This window comes from Pieris rapae, chromosome 15 (genome assembly GCF_905147795.1).
Source record: "Pieris rapae chromosome 15, ilPieRapa1.1, whole genome shotgun sequence".
In the NCBI taxonomy this organism is placed as follows: Eukaryota; Metazoa; Arthropoda; class Insecta; order Lepidoptera; family Pieridae; genus Pieris; species Pieris rapae.
The window spans coordinates 10,005,505-10,030,000 of NC_059523.1; the positions used below are offsets into that span (position 1 = coordinate 10,005,505).

The window sequence follows — 24,496 nt, forward strand, 5'->3', positions numbered from 1 at the left end:
ATTCCCAGGGCGGTAAAATTTCATTTGGAAAGGGTCCCGAAGGATGCAAGGTGTAAATGCGTACCTGCACTAAGTCACTGTAGCGTGGAATCGATTCGCCCTTTAGTTAAAAGTCTTTGCCGAGCTTGACTATTATTATTTCTCTCACCAAATTTGCAATGCTATTCTATGAAAAAATAAGTTGAAGATTCAAAATTGACTGACCGACCTACATATCTTAAATTTTTAGTCTTTGATAACGCATAAAACTTATTTTAATTAAAAAATGTTTCTAAATAACCCTGTTATTAAAGGGATGAAAGATGGGCTATTGATTATGTAAAATTACTTCCTCTCACAACCCCCGTCAGTTTAACCCCTTCGTGATAAAAAATGTAATAAAAAATATCCTCACTTGTCAATAGGTTAGAGAAAAACGCTTGGATATTTTGTTCGTAGATTACGTTCAAGTACTCTTTTGTGCTTTTATGTAATGTATATACAGGTTCAAAATAATAATAAAAAAATATATTATCTTTGAATAAGTAAACTAATTAGTGTCACCAAAAATTCGTAACACTCACGAAGAAAAGCCGTTCAAACTAAACCTATCCTTACAGTTTTAAATTTATACAAGTGTAAAAAACGTGATTGTGAACAATAAGTGCCTTAATATGTGCTAACGAACTGTCAATAATGTCAAAGTGCAAACACAAAGACGATGGCCCTGCGGAATGACATGGATTCCAGTTTCCTCCCGGCGGACCCGCCGCCACACTCGGACCAGCCGTACCAGCCAAAGACAGACCTGGCCACGGAGTACTTCAACACATTCAACCAAATATGCGAAAACTATCGAGACGACAGGATCACGGAGCCGAGGCCACCAGTCCTGAGGCCCGTAGACAGCATACGCTTCTCGGCAGATACCCTCCGCGTGTCCTCCGAAATCCTCGACGGCAGCAGAGAGTTCATAAGCACGGATTTTCAAGACATGAACTTCAGTGAAAAGTTGCTGAAGGATGAACAGGTTTTTCAGTTTGGTCAGCCGGATGCGTCTGCGCTGCTCAGAGTGCGAGCGAGACGGAGGTATAATGAGGAGCACGGGATACCGACGGTGACCAGTCAGGAGAGTGGGGTAAGTTGTACGCGAACATTCGTGTATCCTAGATCTCAACAATATATACTTTGAAACAGATCTGTGTTAATATGTAACCCGTCATAATATTACTATGTCGTAGCGAGTAAATGTCCCCGCCCACGAGCAACTAAACTAGTCCCGCTAATTATAATAACAACGTAAACACTACGGAAATAAACGCGAATACGTAACGCGAGTTTAGATCATAGCATTTTTATTCGGCTTTAATTGTTTAATTTATTTATTTGGTATACCACGTCATATATAATGCATTTTCTACAGTATATGTTACAATCTATCAAAAAAGAAACATGTGGCACTCGGGGACTGCCGCAATAAAGTATAGCATTTTTTATCAACCTATGCAAATATAATTGTTTCTTTATTTTTTATTTATGCAGTATTTTTTTATTTGACATTAATTCCATTTACTAGACTCAGACTAACAAGCCTATATAGTCTGTCTCGTGTCTAACGCGTACTGGCCGCGCTTACGTTAAGTTAACGTTACCGATCTCGTCAGAGACATGTGACGCGCAGTATGCGTTCTGTCCTGCTCTAATGCATATTGGGCGCAACTTTACGTCATAGTGTGTTAGGTTATTTTCGTTACGGAACTTCTTGATTCGGTCGCCGCGCTCAATACCTGCGATAAAATCTATGCAATAGCTTAAAAAATAATTGATATGTAAGAGTAAGTCAAATTATAACTATCAAGTGATTCACTTTCCACTGATAATGTAATGTTTTTAATCACACCTGCGGTGCGATAGATTAGGTAAGGCAGGATTACAAATCTATCTAATCATAGTATATGTCGATTGTGAAGCGATTGTATTTCTTGCTCCATTAGCGCGTCTTTCGCGAAATCGTATCTAGTTTCATCTCGCTAAGTGTGGCTTTTTATATATTTTCAACTAGCTTTGAATTTTATTCGCCCTGAGTATAATATAGTAACCCCTATAACGCGATTTGGTATAACGCAATTTCCGCCCCCATATAACGTGATGATATCTCAAGATTATACGGTCCATAATTAGTTTTGCGTACCTTTACACCTTCTGTTGCGTTTAATGCAATTAAACTGTCATTTCTTCATAAAATTCATGTTTCTAGTTTTGGAATTGTTGAAATAAACGGTTTTACGCGATTTCTTATAACGCGTTCCGGGTCTGCCGCGTAACATTTCTGTTTGATATATAATATGATATAAAGGCCGCAGAAGTTTTGAATAATAGACTATGTGAGACATAAGTTTTAAAGTAATTGCTATTATATTGTATGTTATCTGCGATATATAATATTGATTGCAATGATAATAATTTAAAAGATAGTATAATGACTTCATCGACATGTTATGTGTTTCCTGTTTTACCTTTAATTATAATTAAACATATATATTTCAACGGTCTAAGTTATTTTGGTATTTATATTCAAAAAGCCATGTATATGTCGCACACCAGGAATTGGGGCGCACGTTAGCGGTGACGTCACAGGATAGATGCTTACTATTGGGTTTGTAATGTCCTCATGATTTGGTTAACGAAAGCAGCTTATTCAACAAAAACCTTGGTAGCAAATTAAGACTGAAATTTTTGGTCAACATTGTTTTCATCATTTTCCTTATTAAATTTGTTCTAAATGTGATAGGTGTATGAAAGTGGGAAGCCGCGGCTGGCGAAGGTAACTCTTAAATATGATTGCCGATGTCTATAAATATTTGGTGAGTCAGTTATCCAGATATAACAATGCGTGCCATCGCCTCTGTTACTTCTTCGTTTATCCTCAATCTTGTTACTTTCACCTTTAGAATATAGTACATATTTACTCTCGACGAGTCCTCTATGTCAAAGATAGTTAAATGCGACAGCGTCTAAAATCTAAAAAAGGATTTTAATTAGTGTATATCTGAAAGGCTAAGCTATATTGGGCTAACAGATCAGAGATTATATTTAGTCATAAAATGGGTGGAAGTAAATAATATTGTGACCCTGAAATGTTTCTTTATGTATGAAAGTTATCATATATATAATTCTAAAATACATAACTTATAGAGAACTTAAATGTTACAAAAAATTACACTTCTAGTTTCGATTTTACTAGTATTTTTTGTTTAATCATAAAGTATCAGATTGGTACTTAATAATAGTTTTTTTAATGGATCAGTCCAGCCCATTGATCCAAGCGAAACCGTGTTCTACAACTAGTCTGTAAGAGCAATGCAATAATTTCAATTAGTCAATTTCCTCGTTGTAAGTTGTAACGGCCGAGTTGTTTGCTCAGTGCCTAATGTAGCGAACAATGTCTGTGCGTACACGGCTGTGCATTTTATAAGACACGACTCATTAAATCAACTTAAGTTTGTCATTATTGTACATTGGAGGGCAATGTTACTGTTAATGTAATACACAAGTAGGATCAGCTTTTTAAACACGTCCGAGCGAATGGTAAATTCGCACTTACCTACGTAGAAAATTGCTGTACAGCCGGGCATAGAACCAACGACCTCAAGGATGAGTCGCACGCTGATGTTACTAGGTCAACACTGCTTCATTAGTTAACACATATGCACAGTGCAGAAAAAGGTATACAAATATTTACAATATATTTGACAGAAAGATCGACTTCTTTCACATATTTCGCTAACGCAGTACCCTAGGAATCTTTATTAATATAAATTCACGCTTCCAGTGATTTTCAGTCATAGCCCACCAAAGACTAAGATAGTGTCATGTCATATTGTACTTAAAATCACTTATTTTTAAGTTTATTGATGTGTTTTAAATAAATGAAAAATATGTCCAGCAGTGTACAGAGACAATGATCGCAATTACTCGCGTGCTTTCCACTGGACAATAGCGACATATACGGCTGCGAGTGTACATTTATGGTAACAGGTTCAAATCCCTGGTACCGCTGATTTGTACATGTGACGAATTCGATTTATAATCCTCGATTGTTTGACGATTGGCATTCTGGTTGAATTGTGTTAGTTGAATATTGCCAGCTAGAGAACTAGGTAATAAATGCATTGGTATATCTAGACAAGAGTTGGTTCCACCCTGGATAATCTGCGTTTGCGATAGCATCAAGGACAAATATTCGTGGTTTAAAAGCGAAACTATTCGTCTTTGTGGTATGGGATTGTCCCATTGGGCAGTGTCTGTTCTTTGATTATAAAAATCCAACCTGATTCATACAATATCTTAGCAGCGTAGATTACGCGTATCAGTTGAATATTAGAGATAAGTTGCTCAAGCAGTGACTAACAGTGTATTTATTGTGAAATTTCTATATTGTCTGGCTGTTTTTGGCTCTGCCGCTCGAATCGCCGTACTTGTAAGCTATAGATTTATGAACGGTGAACTTAATTGGATATTGGTAAGGGAAAGCTCCTTCACGCTGTAGTTAATAATTGAAAAGTGATTAATTCTATATTGACACGATCTCGTTTTTCAATACTAGTCGGTAACTACGTGTTTCCCAAAATTTTTTTGTGCCATATCCCATCTTAGCTTTTTTAAAATTCGTTATTCCTAAAGTAATTCAATTGTTCACTTAGAAAGTTAAATTTAAAAACCAATGTTTAAGGAAGAAATACCTAGGAAATTGTTAACGAAACCACAATAAGTTTTAAAACTAAGTAAATTTGCAAACATAATCAAAACTTAATTATCTTTAATAAATGTTTCGAAAAGCCCTCTGCAACAATAAAATTGCCTCCTGTATGCGTAACCCCCACGTTCGGAGAGACTGGGTTACCAACCTACAAAGAAATATTATTATTATTATTAGCTCTATAACGATTCTTGATAGATCTTAAACTAACTTGAATATCATGTGTTTCAGTATGGCAGTGATGAGTTCGGTCACGACTCCCCCAGCCGGTATGCGTCTCCAAAAGGCGCAGGCGGGGGTGCAGCGGGCTACCAGGAGCCCTATTATGGTGGCGAGTGGGCTTCGGGGTACTACCAACCCCCGCCACCGTATCATCATGACCCTTATGCCACATCACCTGGTGAGTATACATTACAGTTCCAGGGTCAATTGTCGAAGAAACTTAATTTGAGTTATTCATATATTTCAATATTCGTAGCGTCGATGGGGCAAATATGGAAATACGTAGTAACAAAGCTTAGATTTTGGTAAGGATTCCAAGTTACACTAGTTTGCCTGCTGGTGCCGGCGATCTCTAGGTAGAATTCAGCGTATTAATTTGTTTTATTCTATTTTTTTATTTAGGAAATCAACAGTCTATAAATATTATGTATCCAAATGTAAAATAAAGAAATGTGTCTATTTAATTTCATAAAATTGTTTATTATACAACAAATCAGGTACCCAGAACAACAATTCGGAACAAAATGAAACATTTCCATAGTGTTAGTAAAATTAAAAAGATATTTTTATCTTCCTCCCGGAAGAATCTTGAGATTTGGTTTCAATGAATCATAGTTAACATGATGCATCAGTTAAAGATTCATATTTCATTATAAAATCTCGCTTGCTTGTGATTGGCCAATTTAATTTTTAACTGCTCATAGCCCCACAGCTTGTCGTAATCTATGTTAAATAGTATTCCTCACAGATAAACCTATCCATAACCGTGTCTTCGTACGATTCCAGGCATAGGCGCGGGCGCGTCAGGTGAGCCGAGCGCGGCGGGCGGCGCTGAGCTCCCGCTGCCTCCCATGTCTTCATTCAGAGCAGCCGCCCCTGTGCACTCACCAACAGATCCAATGCTCGTCGCCAAACCCACTATGCAGCCGGTATGATATTTTTGTTTCATGTTATAGATGCTGAAAACATCGTTTTCTGCATGACAATCTCGTTTTATTAACAAGGATAGGTTAGTTTATTTTTTTCATTATTTTATACTTAAACTAGCTGCCCTCTTCCTTGTCCTCCTTAATGCCTAGCACACTTTTTAGTACATACCAACGTGGAGCATTTTGCTATGCTACCCCATACACTGTTCGGTTTTCCGGAATGAAAACTTTTTAGGTTCTTCTGTGATTTTTCTCTATATAAATTATAAACCTCATAGTTCAAGTTTAAAGCTCTTAACTGAGAAAGTAAAAATAGGGGTTGATCGTAAAGGGTAGGCGAAAATTAAGATTTGTATTGTATCATATTATAAAAAAAATAAAAACTAAAATATTTTTTAAAAAATAATTCGGGCACCATTTGTCAATTTGGCGTTTCGGAGGTGCATGGGAACGAACATTGTGATACGAAAATGTTGTAGATATTGAGATTACTAATAATGATTTAGAAGATACAAGACTTAAAGAGAAATTCGTGCAGATGTACGGCGGAGCCGCAGGAGCAGCGGTCAGCGGAGCGGGCGAAGCCGGCTCGCTGTCTTCTTACGGGTCATCGCCCTCCACGCCCGTACATTCGCCGCCCCCGCTGCATGCGCGGCTGTACCCGCCACTCAAACACTCGCCGCATCACCCGCATCACGCGCATCATAATGGACAGGTATCGTATTAAACTGGCTTGTAAATCTCAAGAGGTAGAAAAGAAAAGGTTAAACGTAAACATCAAAGTGTGATTCAAGAGAAATGTTCTAAAACTTTTATTTTAAAAAAACTGTTGGTATTTCAGCAAGCAAACTGGGTATCATCAGGAGTGTCATCACCACCCAGTGCGTCAACCCCCCACGCGCCACTAACTAACGCGGTGCTCCCCAACGGACACCACGTCGGCGTCTTCCCGCCACCAGTTATGGTAAGGACTTCCGAACAACGTTTGGCAGAAAGATTTATACCAATAAACTTGATTATGACAAAGTGTATCAAAGAAGCCGATCTTTCTGCCAAATTGTATTGTAAATATTTGTATACTTTTGGCATGATAGTGCATGGATGTTAACTAATTTTTTTTACTCAATTTATATAATTTTTCATTCTTTTTGTTGTAATCGAATTGAATTCTTCGATTCGATTGTATCAGATAGTTTTATTTGATGTTTTATTTTTGTGTGTTTTAATACGACGATCCAGCTTGGAGCTAGTGGACTTTTTAGTTAGCGATCTGTAGTTTCTACTATAGACGTAGTGGTATCGTAGTTACGGCGAATTCGAAATTGCTTTATTTTCTCTTAATGAACGCGACCTTTACCAAAACAATGGAGGTAAATCTAAATGTGCCAGACGTGGGACGGTAGATAGTTTGAATAGTAAAGCGCATAGCTCCAAGCGGTCGCTAACGCGTGGCACGTACAGGGTGCTCCGGCGGAACAGAGGCAGCTCGACGAGGCCATGGTCTTCCTCCGCGAGCACAACGATGTCGGGGTATGTATTCAATCTCTCCGACTGTAAATACTCACTCTGCGAGCTTGGCCCATTCGTATATATCAGCAATAAAGTTGGCCCCGTAGTGAACCCTGAGGGATACTTATTGAATTATTGAGTCACGTCTACGTATATTCGTTTGTAATTAAGTTCAAACGGTGCTATTTTAATTATGTGACAAGACATTTGTATGTACCGAACGTTTGTTTCGCGTGAGATTAAAACGTCGAAAGCAGTGCATGATTGTTCCTGGCGATGGCCTTAGTTGTGGCATGGAGTTGCTTCATTGTTATTTGCGCTACTTGTCAATAAATTTTTATGTAATTACAATCAGGATAATTAATCAGAAAATGTTTCATGATTTATGTCTTCGGCATCTGAATTAACGTGTCGTGTGTTATAGGGCGCCCGAATGGAAGAGAGATTGGACGACGCCATCAACGTGCTACGGAATCACGCGGAGGCGCCCGATATGTATCCACAGGATGTTCACTCCCACCAGCCGCCGCAGGGTAAGCCACTACACCAATATTATATGAGCTGTTTGCAAATTCTATTTATGGGCCTGGAGAAAGGATTTTTAAAATCTTAGGAATACCCAGAGAACACTGTTTCTGTTTGATTTTCATCTACTTTCTAATTGTGATACTTGTCTATGGCTTCGTACCGACTTAATCTGGTATAGTCTAGCTTTGTTCCAATCGGTCGTCTGAATACGCAAAGTAATGACGATACTTCCCTTTGCAGCGAGTCGGCTCGGCGGCCTGGCGCATCTTCAGCCGGAGCCCGTCAAAATGGAGCGACATCTCTTGCCCAATACGAGTGAGTACTTTTTGTGATTTATCATCAAACCAATATAGTTTAAATATCTTTAATCCCGTAGAATTCTGACAGCTGTCATTTTTTGACATGTCAGAGATTACAAACCTTTTTGGCCAGGTATATTTTTTCAATTTCAATACGAGTCTGAACTTTTTTGGTAAATCTATCCATTTTATTAATTGAGATATTCCTCATTAAAAGCGTTTTGACGGCGAGTGATTCATCACAAACTGTCCAGACGCACAAGTTAAGATAGCATTTTATATTTTTAAAAAGGTCTACTTCCAGCTAAATAAACAAATAAGTAATTAAAGTGTATTTGAAATATTGTTGGTAAAACATAAAAAGTACGGAGCATTTTATTTTGTTGCCCGCAAATGGGTCAAATTTGTCCCTTTTTCGATAGAGAACTTTTGATGAAATTTCTGACTTCTACGGAATTAAATATTAGAGTATAGAATAATTTATAAGTATTTTGTCCGATCGATCAGTCAGTGCGTAGACTGGACTCTATTTTCTTCATATCCGTCAGTAATGAACGATAACGGTTCCAGAAAAGCGCAAAGAGCCGCCGGATTCCGGTCTGGACTCGAAGCCGTCGTCTTCGGGGTCGGCCGACGCGCTCGGCAAGCCGCCCAATAACAAGCGATCGAGGAGATAGTGAGTAGACATTTAGTTTGATCTCGAGAAAGTGTCAATTTCTTTGCTCGTGAACATTTGACGTGTGAGTTTCCGAGTCCGTACTGACATAAACCGCACAGTTTGTCCGTCAGCTGCTCGTCGGCGGACGAGGACGACCTGGACCCTGACGCGAAGGCGGCGCGCGAGAGAGAGCGGCGCCAGGCCAACAACGTCCGAGAGAGGTGCCTCCTTTTATTTGCTTTGCCGACGAAAAATTGATTTTATACCAATATTCTTTCACCTTCCACGGATAACTTTCTCATCAACATATAGAACAGCTTTTCTGGTCTCTTTTATTTTTATTTAAAATAAAGACCGTTTTGTTAACTAATATTAATTTTCTTATAACCTTTTACAGAAACCATATGTCTTGCATCTTCTTCTTTTATTGGTATATGTCAGTTTTTCCAATTTTATTGTTATGCGATTGAATCCATGTTCCATCTCATATCGACTTCACAGAAGCAGCTCATTTCACAGTTTTGAGCCGTTTCTGAATTTGTCTATTTGTACTAACGAGAACCATTGTCAGTTTCAGCTTCATCTAACAAGAGTTTGGGTCACAGGCTTTTTATGTTTTAATCTGAATAGAACACACACACGGTCGTTTTGCATAAAAAGATACGTTTAGATATATTGTGGGTGCTAACATTCATCTCATCGGCTAACAAGTGCTTCAAGGGTTTGAAAAGGCAGGTTTATTTTGTCCCTAGGTGGTCGGCTGATCTCTCTCGCGCGCTGTCTTCCGCTCGAAGGTAATTTTGAAGCAGTTAAATCTCCATCGTATAAGTATTTACTGTTCTGGCATTTCAATAGTTAGTAGTAGTAAAGATCGAATAAATTTTGATTATTTTTACTATTATTTTATGTAAATAATTTAATCTGTGTAATTTATACTATTTACACTATTTATGTAGACCTGCTTCTTTGATTCAAAAACATTGACAAATACCAAGACATCGCGGTAGTTCTTTAATGTATAGCAATAAGGTATATATTTGCACAATAGTTGCTCGTCAGCTGATGAAGGCGATGATGAATTGGATCCACAGGCGAAGGCCCTGCGGGAGAAGGAGAGGCGGCAGGCCAACAACGCGAGAGAGAGGTAGGCCCAGTCTCAGGCAGACGTTATATCTTTTAGCAGAAACGTACCGATGTGTTCCTTTAGCCCGACTGTGACCCAAAGATTAGGTTAATTAATTGCAGAAGTGATTCGATGTAGAATACAAATCGTTACTGAAAATGTAACATGTTATTTTGGAGTTGAGTAAGAGGGACCACAGTCATCTCTGTTGAGTCTAGGCCTTAGCCTGAATATTACGTGAAATCGAGTAGAAATAGGCATTTTTGTACAGAAAGCTTGAGAAGCGCTGCGTGGCCATATTTGGAACAAGCGAGTTGAACTGTTAAAATCTACACATATGTTTATGAAGGGATGGTAATGTTTGCGCCGAGGCCTGGGACTCCCGTGTTCAATTTAGATAAAAAATAGTGAATAATGCTAATGAAGCGATTAATGCAAACAGGATACGAATAAGGGACATAAACGAGGCGCTGAAGGAGCTGGGCAGGATGTGCATGACGCACCTAAAGAGTGACAAACCCCAAACGAAGCTCGGCATCCTCAACATGGCCGTCGAAGTCATCATGACGCTCGAACAGCAAGTCAGAGGTCGGTGTCACTTTTTAAATAAATGTATTTTAAGCTCAACCTGAATTACTTTCAATTTCGCTTAATACACGCAAATTCATATATTTATACTCTGAATACTTTGATTCCGTAGAATTCTGACAGCTGTCATTTTTTGACGTGTCAGAGATGGAGTCTGAACATCTAAGACTATACATACATTTTATTTGTTAGTGAATGTATAAATTTTATTTAGTGTGGTGCTCCTCATTAAAAGTGGTTTAACGGCGAGTGTTAATTACGCCCCTTTTCATTACAATTAGTCAAAAACACACAGAAAACATAATTTTTGGTTTATTGACCAAAATTAATCTGGCCTACAAACATTTTGGAAGGGGTTTTATTATGCGTATTATTCCCGTGTTGGTCCCACGAGAATGTAAGTGCGTGCCCCTATTTCACCATGCCTCCAGCTGATAGAGGACAAATATTTGTTTTTATTTTTTTTATTATTATTTAATCATTATTTACTTAAGATGTCATGTGGAACATATTATGGCTGCAGCTCCTTACAAAAGTTATGTTACACTAAGAACTTAGCGATTAAAAAGAGTGGCGGGTATTGCCGTTTCTTCTCTGCCGTTCTACGCCCTTAATTTAGGAACTGGAAGTAAATGTAAAATTAGAAGCATTTAATATGTTTTATTTTTTGACGTTCATAAGACGTACATTGTGTCACCTATAGTAAATATAGAGTATATAATATAAACATGTGTGTGCTTTTGTCCCGCAGAGCGCAATCTAAACCCGAAGGCAGCCTGCCTGAAGAGGCGCGAGGAGGAGAAGGCGGAGGACGCTCCCAAGCTGCTCGCCGCGCCCCTGCACCACTACCAGCACATGCCGGTATGCGCCGGGCCCGTTTAGATGCTTCTAGAAGCGCGTACACGAACGAGCGTACTAATGATTCCTCTTCTCAATCTCCAGGGCATGGGCCAGGTGTCGGGTCAACCGCCGTCGGGGCCGCCGCAGCAATAACGAATCGGCTCCAACGCGCACGCACACACGCACGCACACATACACTAACACGCACACACGGCCGCACCGCCTCTAGCCGGCACTAGGAGGCGCCTCCGTGGCCTTTGCGCTTAATGTTCTCCGAAGCAATCTCGTTTCGTTCGTTTTGGGACCGAAGCAGTGTTACAGAAATAGCTGGCTCTTTTCTATCTCTCTCTTCAGATCTTCGTTCGTCTCTCTTCTGATTATTAATTAATTTTTGTAAAATTCGTTTCGTGTTTTTCCGTAACGTACGTCTGTTTCCACGTGAAACGCCGAACGCGCTCGCAGACATTCCAATCAGACGGAAGCAATAATCGCAAAGGGCACGCTCAGTGTCAGACACGCTCGGGTCGAGTCGAGATCGTCCGTACGGTGTGTCAGTGCGCGAGTGACTAATTGGACTCTAAATAGGATTTAAGTGTGTATATTACCTAGGCCTAGGGAATAGTTTTATATCCTGAACCATCGAGATGGAACTTTTTTAATGTCTTACGCCCGAAGACGAGCGGAAGCGGAAAATTGTAAAATAATATTAGATATATGTAGAAATAATAATAAATATATAAGAAAAAGATATTTTAATTACGATTTTAAATAATTTCGCTGCCATAAGCGTAGTCTAAGGTCCGGAGTCCGTCTTCGTGGCCACACCGCTCCGCCGTCCCCCCCGCCCCCCCGTCCCTCTTTGCGTTTTCGGTCCCCCGATGTTAAGCTCGACAATAACTCCCCGAAGGTGGCCTCTGGACGTTTCTATTAGAATTTTCTTTTAAGAAGATCGAGGGTGACTCGTTCGGAGACGGCGTCGTCTGCCGCGTGCTCTTCCCCGTTTCCGCCGAGGTGCGGAGGGCGAGGGCGGAGGGGGAAGACCCCGCGCTAATCGTTGGCTGCTAACTTAAGTGACGTACTTAAGATTTTTATTTTACTCCAGTGATTTTTTTACGATTTACCCCGTATACAGGTTATTTTTACGCGTTTGCGTATCTTTTTATTTATATTCGGTAGCTATTGTTTTGATTTGGATAGCGTACTTATGTTTTCGAAGCTCGATTGTGAATTTAATTATGATGTTAATCGGACGCATGACAAATGTAATTTTGCTCGACGAATCAATGTATGAATCAAATGTAATGTTTCGTTTTGTATTGAAAGATTTATTGTTCGGCGACACTCGACAGTTGTAAATACGAGGAAGCTCAATTTTGTCGGTCTGCTTCTCGCAGTCGCGTCTCGAGGAAGACGAATCGATCGCTTTTCCACTCGGGTGACTACGATTCGTACCAAATTAGTACTCTGCTACGCGTGAGGTACGAATTCGGTAGTTATCCTCGATTCCCCGCCCTAAAACTTGTATTATATAGAGATAAGTTAAACCGCCATTTTGGTGAAACTGAGGGTTTGATCAAAATGGCCGACTCGGATGATTGATTATTGGAAAGTTCAAAATATTTTTTTAGTATTTCTTAGCGTTTAAGTCACTTTATGACCGCTGTCTAGCTTAGTTGACTTCTTCCATTTAGCGTTAATTTTAAGTTTTTTTTATTATTAGTTTTGTTGTCCGTAGGGTCTACGCGAAATCGAGGTGAAGCGCAAAACGTCGCGTCTCGCTCCGATACTCTAATCTGCGTTGGTAGAAAAGAGACGGCACGATTTTGCGTTTGATGTCGATTTCGTCAGAATACCAGTAATTTATTGGAATATGCTCAGGTTAAGAGGCACTGGAGTCGTTTTCCTTCTGTTCTGTTACAAATCCTGGCGATTGTGTAATCGAGGCTGCTCTTTGTTATTGCCTCGCGTAGACGTCCCCTCCCACTGTTCAAATGATTATAAATACAAGAAAGCTCTTATTATAAAAGGAATAATTATAATTAAATATAAATGTGCCATTCATTTTGCTAAAAGTGTGTTTTATTTACCTCTAAGCGTCGATCGCTCGGAAACCCTCTCACAAATGAAACGCATGTGAACTAACAACACCATTTATTGAGTTATACAGCTTTACATTCAGCAACAATAATATTTCTCTAATTATGTTATAAGTGATCAAAAACTCGATAATTTGGGTATATAGCATCTATACTAAATATTTTAACACTCAACATATATTCACCGAATTTACTCACGACGCGCGCTGATGAAATTCATTTGTATAATTTTATATTTTTACACAATTATTTGTTTAAAGTGTTTTATGTAATGGATTTGACAAAGCTCAAATCTCTCAGATTACAAAGGAGTTTAAAATGTCTCTAAGAATTATGTTAAAAGTCAAAATATTGTCCCATAAATCCAAAGCAGCGCGTCGAAGGTAATTTTGACATTTATGAACAAGGAACATTATGCTATATTGACATTGAAAATATATTTGCCGCTCATAGTGATAGTGGCTTAATCTAAACATTACCGTATTCATTATTAACACCTAGATTTTTTAGATTAGGACAAGCAGAAGCATTTTGAATGCATTTTTTCTAAAATATAACAATTCCCAATAAAGTAAATTCTATCTTTAAGCTGTCTGTATTTTAGCAAAACAACTAAAATCGAAAATTCGGCTCTACAAGAAACTGATCTGAAACAAACGCATTCTACATATTTACAATTATCATTTTATAATTTGACACACAGTATATTACTTCCACATATCTTGTTCCAAATTTATTACAAATATGGGAAGCCCAAGATTCCTATTCTACATTTTCTATTGTCATCGTCACATCATCAATAATATACACTTAAATTACTCTTATTTTATGCTAATAAAGTTAAATATTTTAAGTCTAAAACTTAAAAAGAAATACAATATATTTCAAAGAAAAGTACTAGATTTTTTTTATGAAAGCTTCGACAATTACTAAATAGATTAACGAGAGTATACAAAAATATACATAGAATAGAATTGAAGAACAGTTTACAAAATCGTCTAATATAATTTACAAAATACTTTGATTTCTTAACTTGACAAATACTTAATTGGCAAAACGGGAGATATGTTCCATATATCTGCTTACTATATTAGTAATTAGATAATCAGATTAAGATTACCACATCTACTTTTTACTATTATTAAAAAAAACTCAGTTCACCAGAACAATGAAACAGAAAAACACACATACCTTGCAGTCCTTTCTTCCTTCCATACCCTTACTAACTAACCCAAGTAATATGATTAAATTTATCCACCATTATCTTAACTTCGTCTCCGCGTTTTTTTATCTTTATAATTTTGATCCAAAAAGTTCCAGTAAATCCAACTAGATGGCATTAGTAGCTTCGTAGCGCGGCCGTTGTGCTACGTATGTTCGGTACAGCCTACGTGTTAAGCTACGGATCGTAATATTTCAGGAATGACCAATTTATTTTTAAATTGCTAAGTATTTATTTAAGTAAGTATACATATTAAACATTAATTCATATTATTTAAAATTTCTAGATATAATTTCATTGTCAATACAACAGTATAGATAAACATTTAATAGACGGTACAATTTCATACATTCAAATTCTTTTAAATGGAAGACATCAAAGCAATCGTTGCATTGAGAAATCTACAACTACTATTATATATTTCACACCTAGATCTTTGGAACATTAATAATAATTCAAACAGCATATAATTACATTTTTACAGCTAAATAAACTTTAGTAACCATGTTTTTAACTTGCAACAGATTTCTTGAAACGACATTAGTAACTTATTAAAATTAAATCACAGACTTAGTAAAATAATCTCATTGTTTCCTATATGTTGTTTCTAAAATGTTACTTATCACTGACCAAAGATAAAATATAAACGTATTAACAATCATAAAAAGATATAATTACATTTTTTTTACGCTAAAGACCCGAGTTTTAGAAATAGTAATAAAAACTAAAAGGCCAAAGAACCGATTCATACACATTTGGGTTAAATTTAGTCCACGATTATATCGTGACCGAGGCGATCCATTTCAGAGAGAAGAAAGTCGACGTCCTTCTCTGTGACTGCCGCGGAAGAGATGATGTTCCTGAAGAAGTTGGGACGGCGATCGTCTGGTTGATATCCCACCATGATGGTGCCAGCTTGCATCATACGCCCCTTCAGCTTGGCGCATACCTACAATGTACCAAAAAGAGAAAGTACTTAGAAAAGCTTTTAAATTGAACTAAAAATTAAACTTATAAGATATTCTTAAAAAATATTTGATGTCCTCGAACCAGGTTATCCAAATTATTACCTTTCCAAGTTTAATCTCCTTATTTTGGTCATGAGGGATACCTCTCAGCTGCTTTGGCAGGTACCAGAAGCTAACGTTGACCATTTCCGGTTCCAAAATGAGATGGAACTTGTCACTCTGCTCCCTGATCCTCCGAACCATGTACTCTGATAACTCCATCAGACGGTCCATTAGCCGCTCGAAACCGGATGTTCCCTTTATTATAATAATAAAAAATACTAATATTACACGTCAAATGTGCTAAAAATACAGAATAAATTAAGAAAACAGTATGTAACAACAACATACATATCGCTAGATATAAAAAAACTATAATGTTCCCCAGCATTTCTTTATCTCGTTAAAATCTTACTTCGCGAGTATATAACGTAAATATCAGTCAACTGTAAGGATTTTTATGAACATAATATATTGTGCAAAGTTCACAGTGTACCTGTTAATAAGTATTGTACAGTAATACATACAAACATACAATGGTTCTCCGATAAATACGATTGACCTAAATATGCGATATATCTTTCTAGAGTGTACCTTTCCTCTCCACTGTAGCCACAGCTTGAAGATGTCGTTGTGGCGTCCACACTGAATAACTTTATCGCCGGTGTCGAATCGCGGATCGTAGATCTTGTCCGTCATGAACAGGTACTCAGCGGACATTGCATTGCAGCTTAGCAGGATACCCTGCAATAGCGATAATCGACTTATTTTAATCCATATACTAATTTTTAACCCTATATACACCTCTTTTAAAACACTCAACATCTGGGATTAATGTTGCTGTTGTTTGTTAGTTTTGAAGTGAAACTTCTTTAGAATCGTTGTGATTTCAAACCGGATGCAACGAAAAAGCGACAGTAAAAAGAGACAGAAACATTAATTCATATGATTTAACGTGGGAGAAAATGAGATAGATAAACTTCTTTCGAATCGTCGTGATTTCAAACCGGATGCAGCGGTAAAGAGAGACAGAAACATCAATTCATCATATGATTTAACGTGGGAGAAAATGAGATAGCAGGCATTATACAGCCTCTCTTTACTGCCGCTTTTTCATTTGATCGAATTTCAAACTTTCGATGTTTTAGTTTTTCCCAAATTAAAAATTTATATTAAACTTATAAATTAAAATTTATCATTAAAATATACTGTTTTAAAAGAACACACACATTTAGATAATGGAAAATGATTAATTTATATATGATTAATAATAAAAAAAATGTTTTTGAAGGTTTCACTTCTACCATGTGTGAATTGCACATATGTTTTTTTTAAAGTTAATATTCAAATAAAAGTAGAATAATAGAAAACTTGACTGGATAACATCAAGAATCCCCCACATGCTATCAGCCATATAAACTTTAACTTATAGCATGAAAACGACATCAACAGCTAACAATATAAATGAATCTTTTTTTAGTTTGCATTCAATAATGAACCATATCTCCTTGATATAGAGAATATAGCATTTTTTTGTATTAGCAGATTTCGTAGTTCGAATGCAAGATTCGTGAAAGGAAATTAGAACTTGATAGTGTCAGGTTTTTGAGATCGGCTTTGAATTGCGATATATTTTTCGATTTGCAGCCTTATTAACAACGAAATACCGACGACTTATGTTTAATATCGTCCTGTTAAAGTTATACAAAACAATATGAATTGAACTGCCTTGATCATAAGACTGGATTTTCTTTGCAGTTAGGAAAGAAAGGGTCTGAAATTGGCAACATATGTTTCCAAGTGTCGACAGAGGAATTTAATTAAAAGTAGCACGTGACGGGTTAGTGTTGTCCATTTTAGATAACTGAAGGTTTTGACAGATCTCTGTTCTAAAGTATTTAGGATTATAAAAAAATACATTTGAATTTCAATTGGTTGATAGGCATTATAATGTATATATCATTTGTAATTTACAAAAACAAATAAATTATAAAAATAAAAATATCATAGTGACTCTACAACCTACTTAGAATCCATAGCCTCAGATTTCTGTATCTTTTCCATAACCATTTGTCTTTCTAATAGGCAAGTAGGTGCCTGACACACACCGTCCACTTTTGGAGTCAAAAGCAAGCTGGTTCCTCGCGATGTTTTGTTTTACTGTTCGAGCGAATATTAAATGCGCACATAGAAATAAAGTTCATTGGTGCACAACCGAGAATCGAACCTATAGTCTCAGGAATGAGAGTTATACGATGAAGCCACTAGGCCAACACTGCTTCCTCAAATAAAATCTATAGTTAACTTTAAATCGCAAATTCAATTTTCTCTCATAAGGACTTTACATCTCCTATTCATATAGGTTTGAATTGTGCTTTTCAATATATCGATATAAGACAGAGCACACCACTAGACCAAAATAGTAGGCGATGGGCGTGGCTTAGAATATATTATGAAGCCATATTGGGTTGACATGAGAAATAGCGCGGAAAATGCTCCATCATGTCAATTTTATTAGATACACTTTCAAAAGATTCTGTAAAAGATACTGGATTTAATTAAAGTGTAAGTTATTTAACTCAACAACAGTTAATAAAATATGGTGTGGTTTTATATACATCAGAGTTTGCAAAAACATCCTTACTTTCAAATAAATAATTGTATTGCTATTTAATCTTAGGTAGCTCCTGTATGTAAATTATTATTAGCTATTAGCTATTGTAAATAGTAACACTTTGAAATAATTTATTCATAGACGGACAAAAATGTCACCTAACCCTTAGTTTAAACACAGGAACGTCAGTGAATATTAAAATGTTGGTTTTGCTTATCGTATCGTAACAGGCATAACCCGTGGGCGTATCGATAAAAAATATAGTTATTTAGAGCTATATCTATACTTTTGCTAAATCATTAAATTAATTTTTGACTAATTTAATTAATTAAAAGTTAAGAAAAATAATATATTCAAGAATGATTTATGGTAAAACAAAAAAGTACTTGCCTCATACTTGAAATGCACGGTAGAGCATTGTAAGAGTGTTCCCATCAGCTTGTGAGGATTCCATGTCACGGAGTCGGCTCTGCGAGTACAATTTATATTCAAATACTATTATTCATATGATATGTACTTACCAAGAACTTACTTCACTACTGCTTTCATTACTAACATTGCAAATAACTTTAAGAGAGACCACATATTCTCATAAAATATAATTTCTGCCGTATAAAGTTTAAAGCATCGTAAGGCATAAAAATTAAGGAAGTAAAATTTCAATAAATATTTATTGTTCGATTGCAAACCTAAAATACAAATAACTTACTTTCGTAGCTACATAACTTAAATTATTGCAACCCGTAGCTAAACCGTAGCGATATCGTAGCGATATTGTAGCACGTGCTTATATAGTTAACCATTTGTTACTATGTGATATGAGAAGTTATTGGCCCTGTATGACTTTAGTAGTTCTGAAAGTTAATATAACTAACTACTTAGTAGCTTCGAGAATCTTAAATGAAAAAATACCTTATTTAAAATAAGTCTAATTAGTATTGTGGAAACCAAATCGTCTTTAGGTCCTTGGGTGTATAATAAAATTTCCATTAAGCGTAAACTGCTTAGTGTGAAAGTGTCAGAGTGAATGTATCTAATATTGACACAGTTGCAGCGGCGCACGGTTTACTCTTAATCCCTACTTACGTCAGAGACCCTCGTGCCTTTACCGCCTGTTACACCGCAGAACCAAGTTATCTTTGTTCAATTTTAATTATGCCTATAATTATAGTTTTGGAGAGAGATACTATCAAGGAGGATGACAGTGTTATATAAATGTCTACTAGCAATGTTTTAATTTTGGTAAATAATTACTAAAGAATTGGACGTGCTATGCATTGAAAGCTTCGAAAAAAATAAAATATTTTTTTATGACTTAAATATACAATGATTTTTTAGTTTATTTATATTTAAACTAAAAATGTTACTGAATATCCAACAAAATATTACGTGTCGGTGTAAGTGTAGGCGGAACAGCGTTTGATAAATGGGCTGGAGTGTTTTGGAACGCACTTTGTTTTTTACTGGAGGGAGCTTTAATTGATTGCGAGAGCTCTGGCTTTTATAATTTTGGATACTCTATATTTAAATAAACCTTTAAACGAATTGATATGAGACATTCAGTACAGTACGTATCCGAATATGTGACTTTTTCATTGTCCATATCTTATCGTTTACACAGTAATTAAATAACTTCCATTTTAGCTATATCCGCGAAAAAACATTAGAATGTAATACTCGTAGACTTTCACTAAGCGATATTTCTTATCTTATAAAGACGCGGGCTAGGATTGTTTGCTACACGAGAAAATCCAGGAATCAAAGAGTATTAATTGTGGCAGCATTAGCTGTCATCAATCATTGCTGAGGGCTAAATGCGGCGGGCGTGTGCGGCGAGCCGAGTGACGTTGTACACGTAATTAATACTGCCGATAGGGAAATTGCTCTTCTGGAATCTGAAAGGGAAACTTGGGCGAAAATTGGGCATTTCATTCTTGTATTAGTCAATAAATGTGTTCAGCTGGTAATTGTTTTTATTCTTCGGGAAACACATACCTTTCGATGCCAGTGAGTCGTGGATGCCGATACTTTTTGGAGAAGAGAAGACCACCACCCCAGGCCGCCTAAACGAGAAATGTAAAGTACATAAGTTAGTCATCAGATCATTTTGTTGGTTAAACTTACATTGTTCATTATTCACTATAAAAAAGTCAATTGCGCTACAACCTTGTAGAGTCTGGTCTTCAGATTTCTGTATCTGTTTCACGATCAATATCAATCTAATAGGCAAGCAGGTGATCAGCCTCCTGTGCCTGACACACGCCATCGACTTTTTCTTGTCTTAAGCAAGCCGATTCCTCACGATGTGTTCCTTCACCGATCGAGCAAATGTTAAATTCGCACATTGAAAGATAGTACATAGGTGCACAGCCGGTGATAGAACCTACCTTAAATATATCTTTAGAATAATCGGAGAGTAATAGGTACTATAATGGTGTATACAAACGATTATGTTCTATGTATTCTAAGTAACAATATCTCACATCAACGTGCATCCACATGTCGTATTTCTGGCAGATGTCGGCGATGTCTGTGAGGGGGTCGAAGGCTCCAAGCACTGTGGTGCCGGAAGTCGCGTTCACGAAGAATGGCACCTGTTTCAAGATGCTTGTCTTTAGGAATAGTGAAAATACGACAAGATATAAGCATATCTTGTGTGTAAATAAAACTAAGGAACTAACTTTTACTTAAATTACAAAATCTAAAATTATCAACTGAGTTCAGTTTGATTATTAATTATATTTTACCCAACTACTTGTTTTGTCTAGACAGAGTTAATTTTCTAGTAAATGTCAATTAAATTGATATTAGTACGAATTTAGTTTTATAAATTAATACAATGCTAAATAAGTTATTTACAGATATAATACAATAGTATTTAAAGTATGTTTATTTATGATTTAAAGAAAAAAAGGCGTGCAGTTTGTTGTATACAATTTCTCCGACCACCGACCGGTCGACATTTATTACAATAATATTATACATTTGTTTTACTTAATTATAAATAGATAGTACCTATGATCTTAAATAGGTACTATCTATAATTATCATTAATATAATTAAGTATTGCGTATTAAATAATGTTAGTTTAATTGTTATTTATTTTACATAATGTTAGGAATAGGAAATAAATAAAAAAGTTTTTCTATCTTATTACTCACATGTCCTTGATCACGATGTTTTCTCACAAGTCTTTCAAGTTCAGACGCTATCATGCGGCCGTGTTCGTCGGACGGAACGCAGATGCAGTAGTCCGTGCCTAAACCGCCAACAGACGCACAGGACTTGACTGAGTAGTGGCACTAATAAAAAAAATCCATTTTTAGTTACTTAATCACAATTTACATATGATGAAATGGATTCAGGCCACGAAACTTTAGAATATCGGCATTTTGATAAAATATTGTGTTTGATTGAAACTTTTAGAACTTAGTATTAAAACAGAATAAAAATAAAAGCGAATATTTCCGATTATACTTAACCAACTACTTTACCTGGTCGCTAGTAAACATGACTAGTTGTCCGGGTATGCTGGACAGTCCCTTTTCCTTGTATTGAGGAAACTTGTGGTGACGGGCTGCTAAAAACGCGTACAGGTTGGATACGGAGCCACCTAAGACATTAATTATTTTATATTACAAAAGCTTAGGAATGACCATATATTTTGTTTAAATGTTTCAAATTAAAATTCTGTACCTGGAGCTAGAATAGAGTCGCCGGACTTCCAGCCGATCATGTTCCTCATTTTCTCGAGGACCACGTTCTCCATAAGAATGAAAATCGGTGCAATCTCGTAAGTGAACATGTTGGTATTGGCGGCGGCCGTCAGCCACTCTCCAGCGAGGGAGATAATGTCCAGGCCACATGACAGCTGATTGAAGAAGTGGGGGTGTCCTAAAGAAAAGACCAATTGCATTGACATAACATATTTTTATTTTGTAGCTTGTAACATATATCGCAGATATAGCATTATATATGATGTGGTGAACTTTTGTATATAAATAATCGAAGATGAAGCGGTTAAATGTATGTTAACTGACTTACAGAGTTTGTACTAAATATATCTATATCAAAGATTTTATCCGTGGTATGATGTAGCTCATAGTTGATCAGACAGTCATCATGTTAATTTATCAGAAAATGTCGTGGTTTCGCCATCTCCCTTTTTGACATTGACCCAGAGGTATTTTTTTATAAATCTTTCTAAGTTATAAGCACTTTGATCACTGCCATCAGTTGAACAACTAAAAATACATCTCAGCTCACACAAACCGGAAATCGCGGCACCCGGGTGTGTACCGGATGTAATAGCACGCTCCGTTACACGGATAGATGATATCGGTCACACTATTTCCGAAACAGAAAAATGAGGCATTATTTTCTTTAAACTATATATTTTGATACTACATACAGGAGACTTACTTTCTCATTGCGTCACACAAAATAAAATAAAATAGCCTGTGTGCTCGCAAGTTACTTTTATCTGATCAGATCAGATCTGATGAATCTGAGATTACATTAGGTCCATGTCATATTTAACACGAACTCCGACAGAGTGAAGCCGAAGAAATTCGGAAGAATTTGGATGAGGACTTCATTCTCTCATTTGTCTCTCATTCTCGCCACCATTTTACAATCCCGCTACCCCTATTATTCCATCTTGTCAGGTTTCTGGTGGGCGTGCTCTGTTTTTTCGTCTAACTGGGCCAAATAAGGGTATTTTTGACCCTTTCATAAACGCGGGTAATGTTACCGGCCCATTTCCACTAAAACCTTTTTTAAATCAGTTAAATACGTATCTTATTGTCATTGCGACAGTAGTGTGACCGAAATGTAGATTTTGGAAAAAGGTATGTTCTTAGTGAGTGTTATATCTCTTCCCCCACAATTTACGACAATATGGTTAAAATGATATTCAAATGATGTTCAAACATCAACAATACGCTAATTTTGAATCCCACTGATTTCGATTTCATTTTGTTTGTCAACCCCCATCTGCGGCGCCTGATAAACCGCCCCACGGGACGACCCTTTGCACTTTTTATCATAAGCTAGTTATGGCGCGCGGCGTTACTTAATATCCGGCAGATAGTGCCTCGTTTAGATTGGAAGATTACTTTTATAGAAAAATCTATAAAAAAAAATACGTTTTATTCGGCTTTGGCAACGAAACTAGTATTAATTCCTCTCATTCATGAAATAAAATATAAGTATATGTATAAAAGTTTATATCTAATATAAAAAAGATACGTCGTATACACACATTTTAATCTGAAATATTAACTAATAATAAATGAACTTAAATCAATTGTTCAGTTTTCATGGATAATAGAAACCAGTACTTTTTTTTATAAAAGTCAACCAATAGTGGTTTTTACGAGAATCCGATAGTTGATAGATTTCATGAAGAACAATAATTTTAGATACTCCAAATATATCCAAACATTTCAGGGGAAAGAGGCCTCTACCTCCAGGATTTACAGACTACAGTCCTTTAAACGATCCCTCTGAGGGCTGCCAGAGTAAAAATAATATTAATACATCACTAGGAATTTAATATAAGCCCCTCGAAATCCAGATGGGGCCAGAATTAATTCTTGTGCAGTCAGGTGCGGTGTAATTCTGGCTTAATCTGTATTTCAGAGGGCAGCACTCACGATGCTATTTGCCCAAATTACTTGCATGATTTGTTTATACAGCTCGCTTTAGAGGGTGAGGAACCTTTTATTGTTTTAATTACAATTATATAATTAATATTGTCGATGGTAAATTAACATTTTAAGAATTATTCAAATTAGAATTTTTTTTAATTGTAAGAACGAACACATTCAATAATTTTTGACGCAAGTGTTATATTCGCGGGTAATATAACCATTTTATGAATTAAGTAAATAAATAATTCCAGATAATCTTGTTAAAGTTGTATTAATACTATTTTGAAACTGATACTGAAAGATTCTAACTCCCAGGGTAACTTAAGAGCTTCTATCAACTTTAACAAACCCTATATCTCTGTCATTTTTTCAACTACAGCCTATTGATAATGTCATCACCACAGATTATAAATAATGGACAGATAAAACATCGAAGCGGCAAGCACCCTCAAACATGAAGCCCACTTAT

General features: G+C 36.5%; 2 protein-coding genes across 20 annotated transcripts in view; one reads left to right on the top strand and one right to left on the bottom strand.

Moving 5' to 3' along the window:
- Positions 1-12,715, top strand: part of LOC110995940 (protein daughterless) — a 48,823-nt gene extending 36,108 nt beyond the window's left edge. For 3 of the 12 annotated variants that reach the window (XM_022263372.2, XM_022263373.2, XM_022263374.2), the window contains exons 2-16: positions 600-1,117; positions 4,970-5,138; positions 5,747-5,889; positions 6,428-6,604; positions 6,731-6,853; positions 7,351-7,419; positions 7,823-7,931; positions 8,167-8,241; positions 8,796-8,901; positions 9,003-9,104; positions 9,636-9,677; positions 9,932-10,027; positions 10,449-10,594; positions 11,346-11,455; positions 11,537-12,715. In XM_022263372.2, the coding sequence (XP_022119064.1) occupies positions 701-1,117; positions 4,970-5,138; positions 5,747-5,889; positions 6,428-6,604; positions 6,731-6,853; positions 7,351-7,419; positions 7,823-7,931; positions 8,167-8,241; positions 8,796-8,901; positions 9,003-9,104; positions 9,636-9,677; positions 9,932-10,027; positions 10,449-10,594; positions 11,346-11,455; positions 11,537-11,587 (1,935 nt within the window). In that variant the 5' untranslated portion in view covers positions 600-700 and the 3' untranslated portion in view covers positions 11,588-12,715. Of the gene's footprint in view, positions 1-599; positions 1,118-4,969; positions 5,139-5,746; positions 5,890-6,427; positions 6,605-6,730; positions 6,854-7,350; positions 7,420-7,822; positions 7,932-8,166; positions 8,242-8,795; positions 8,902-9,002; positions 9,105-9,635; positions 9,678-9,931; positions 10,028-10,448; positions 10,595-11,345; positions 11,456-11,536 lie in introns of those variants that run through there. The other 9 variants (XM_022263383.2, XM_022263384.2, XM_022263375.2 and 6 more) reach the window with 8 other exon arrangements.
- Positions 12,716-13,568: 853 nt separating this feature from the next.
- LOC110995930 (glutamate decarboxylase) overlaps positions 13,569-24,496 on the bottom strand; it is a 31,548-nt gene continuing 20,620 nt past the window's right edge. For all 8 annotated transcript variants that reach the window (XM_022263349.2, XM_022263344.2, XM_022263346.2 and 5 more), the window contains 9 exons: positions 22,070-22,267; positions 21,868-21,986; positions 21,535-21,675; positions 20,857-20,967; positions 20,369-20,436; positions 18,764-18,842; positions 16,354-16,503; positions 15,823-16,017; positions 13,569-15,701 (listed from right to left, as the gene is read on the bottom strand). In XM_022263349.2, the coding sequence (XP_022119041.2) occupies positions 15,519-15,701; positions 15,823-16,017; positions 16,354-16,503; positions 18,764-18,842; positions 20,369-20,436; positions 20,857-20,967; positions 21,535-21,675; positions 21,868-21,986; positions 22,070-22,267 (1,244 nt within the window). In that variant the 3' untranslated portion in view covers positions 13,569-15,518. The remainder of the gene's footprint in view (positions 15,702-15,822; positions 16,018-16,353; positions 16,504-18,763; positions 18,843-20,368; positions 20,437-20,856; positions 20,968-21,534; positions 21,676-21,867; positions 21,987-22,069; positions 22,268-24,496) is intronic.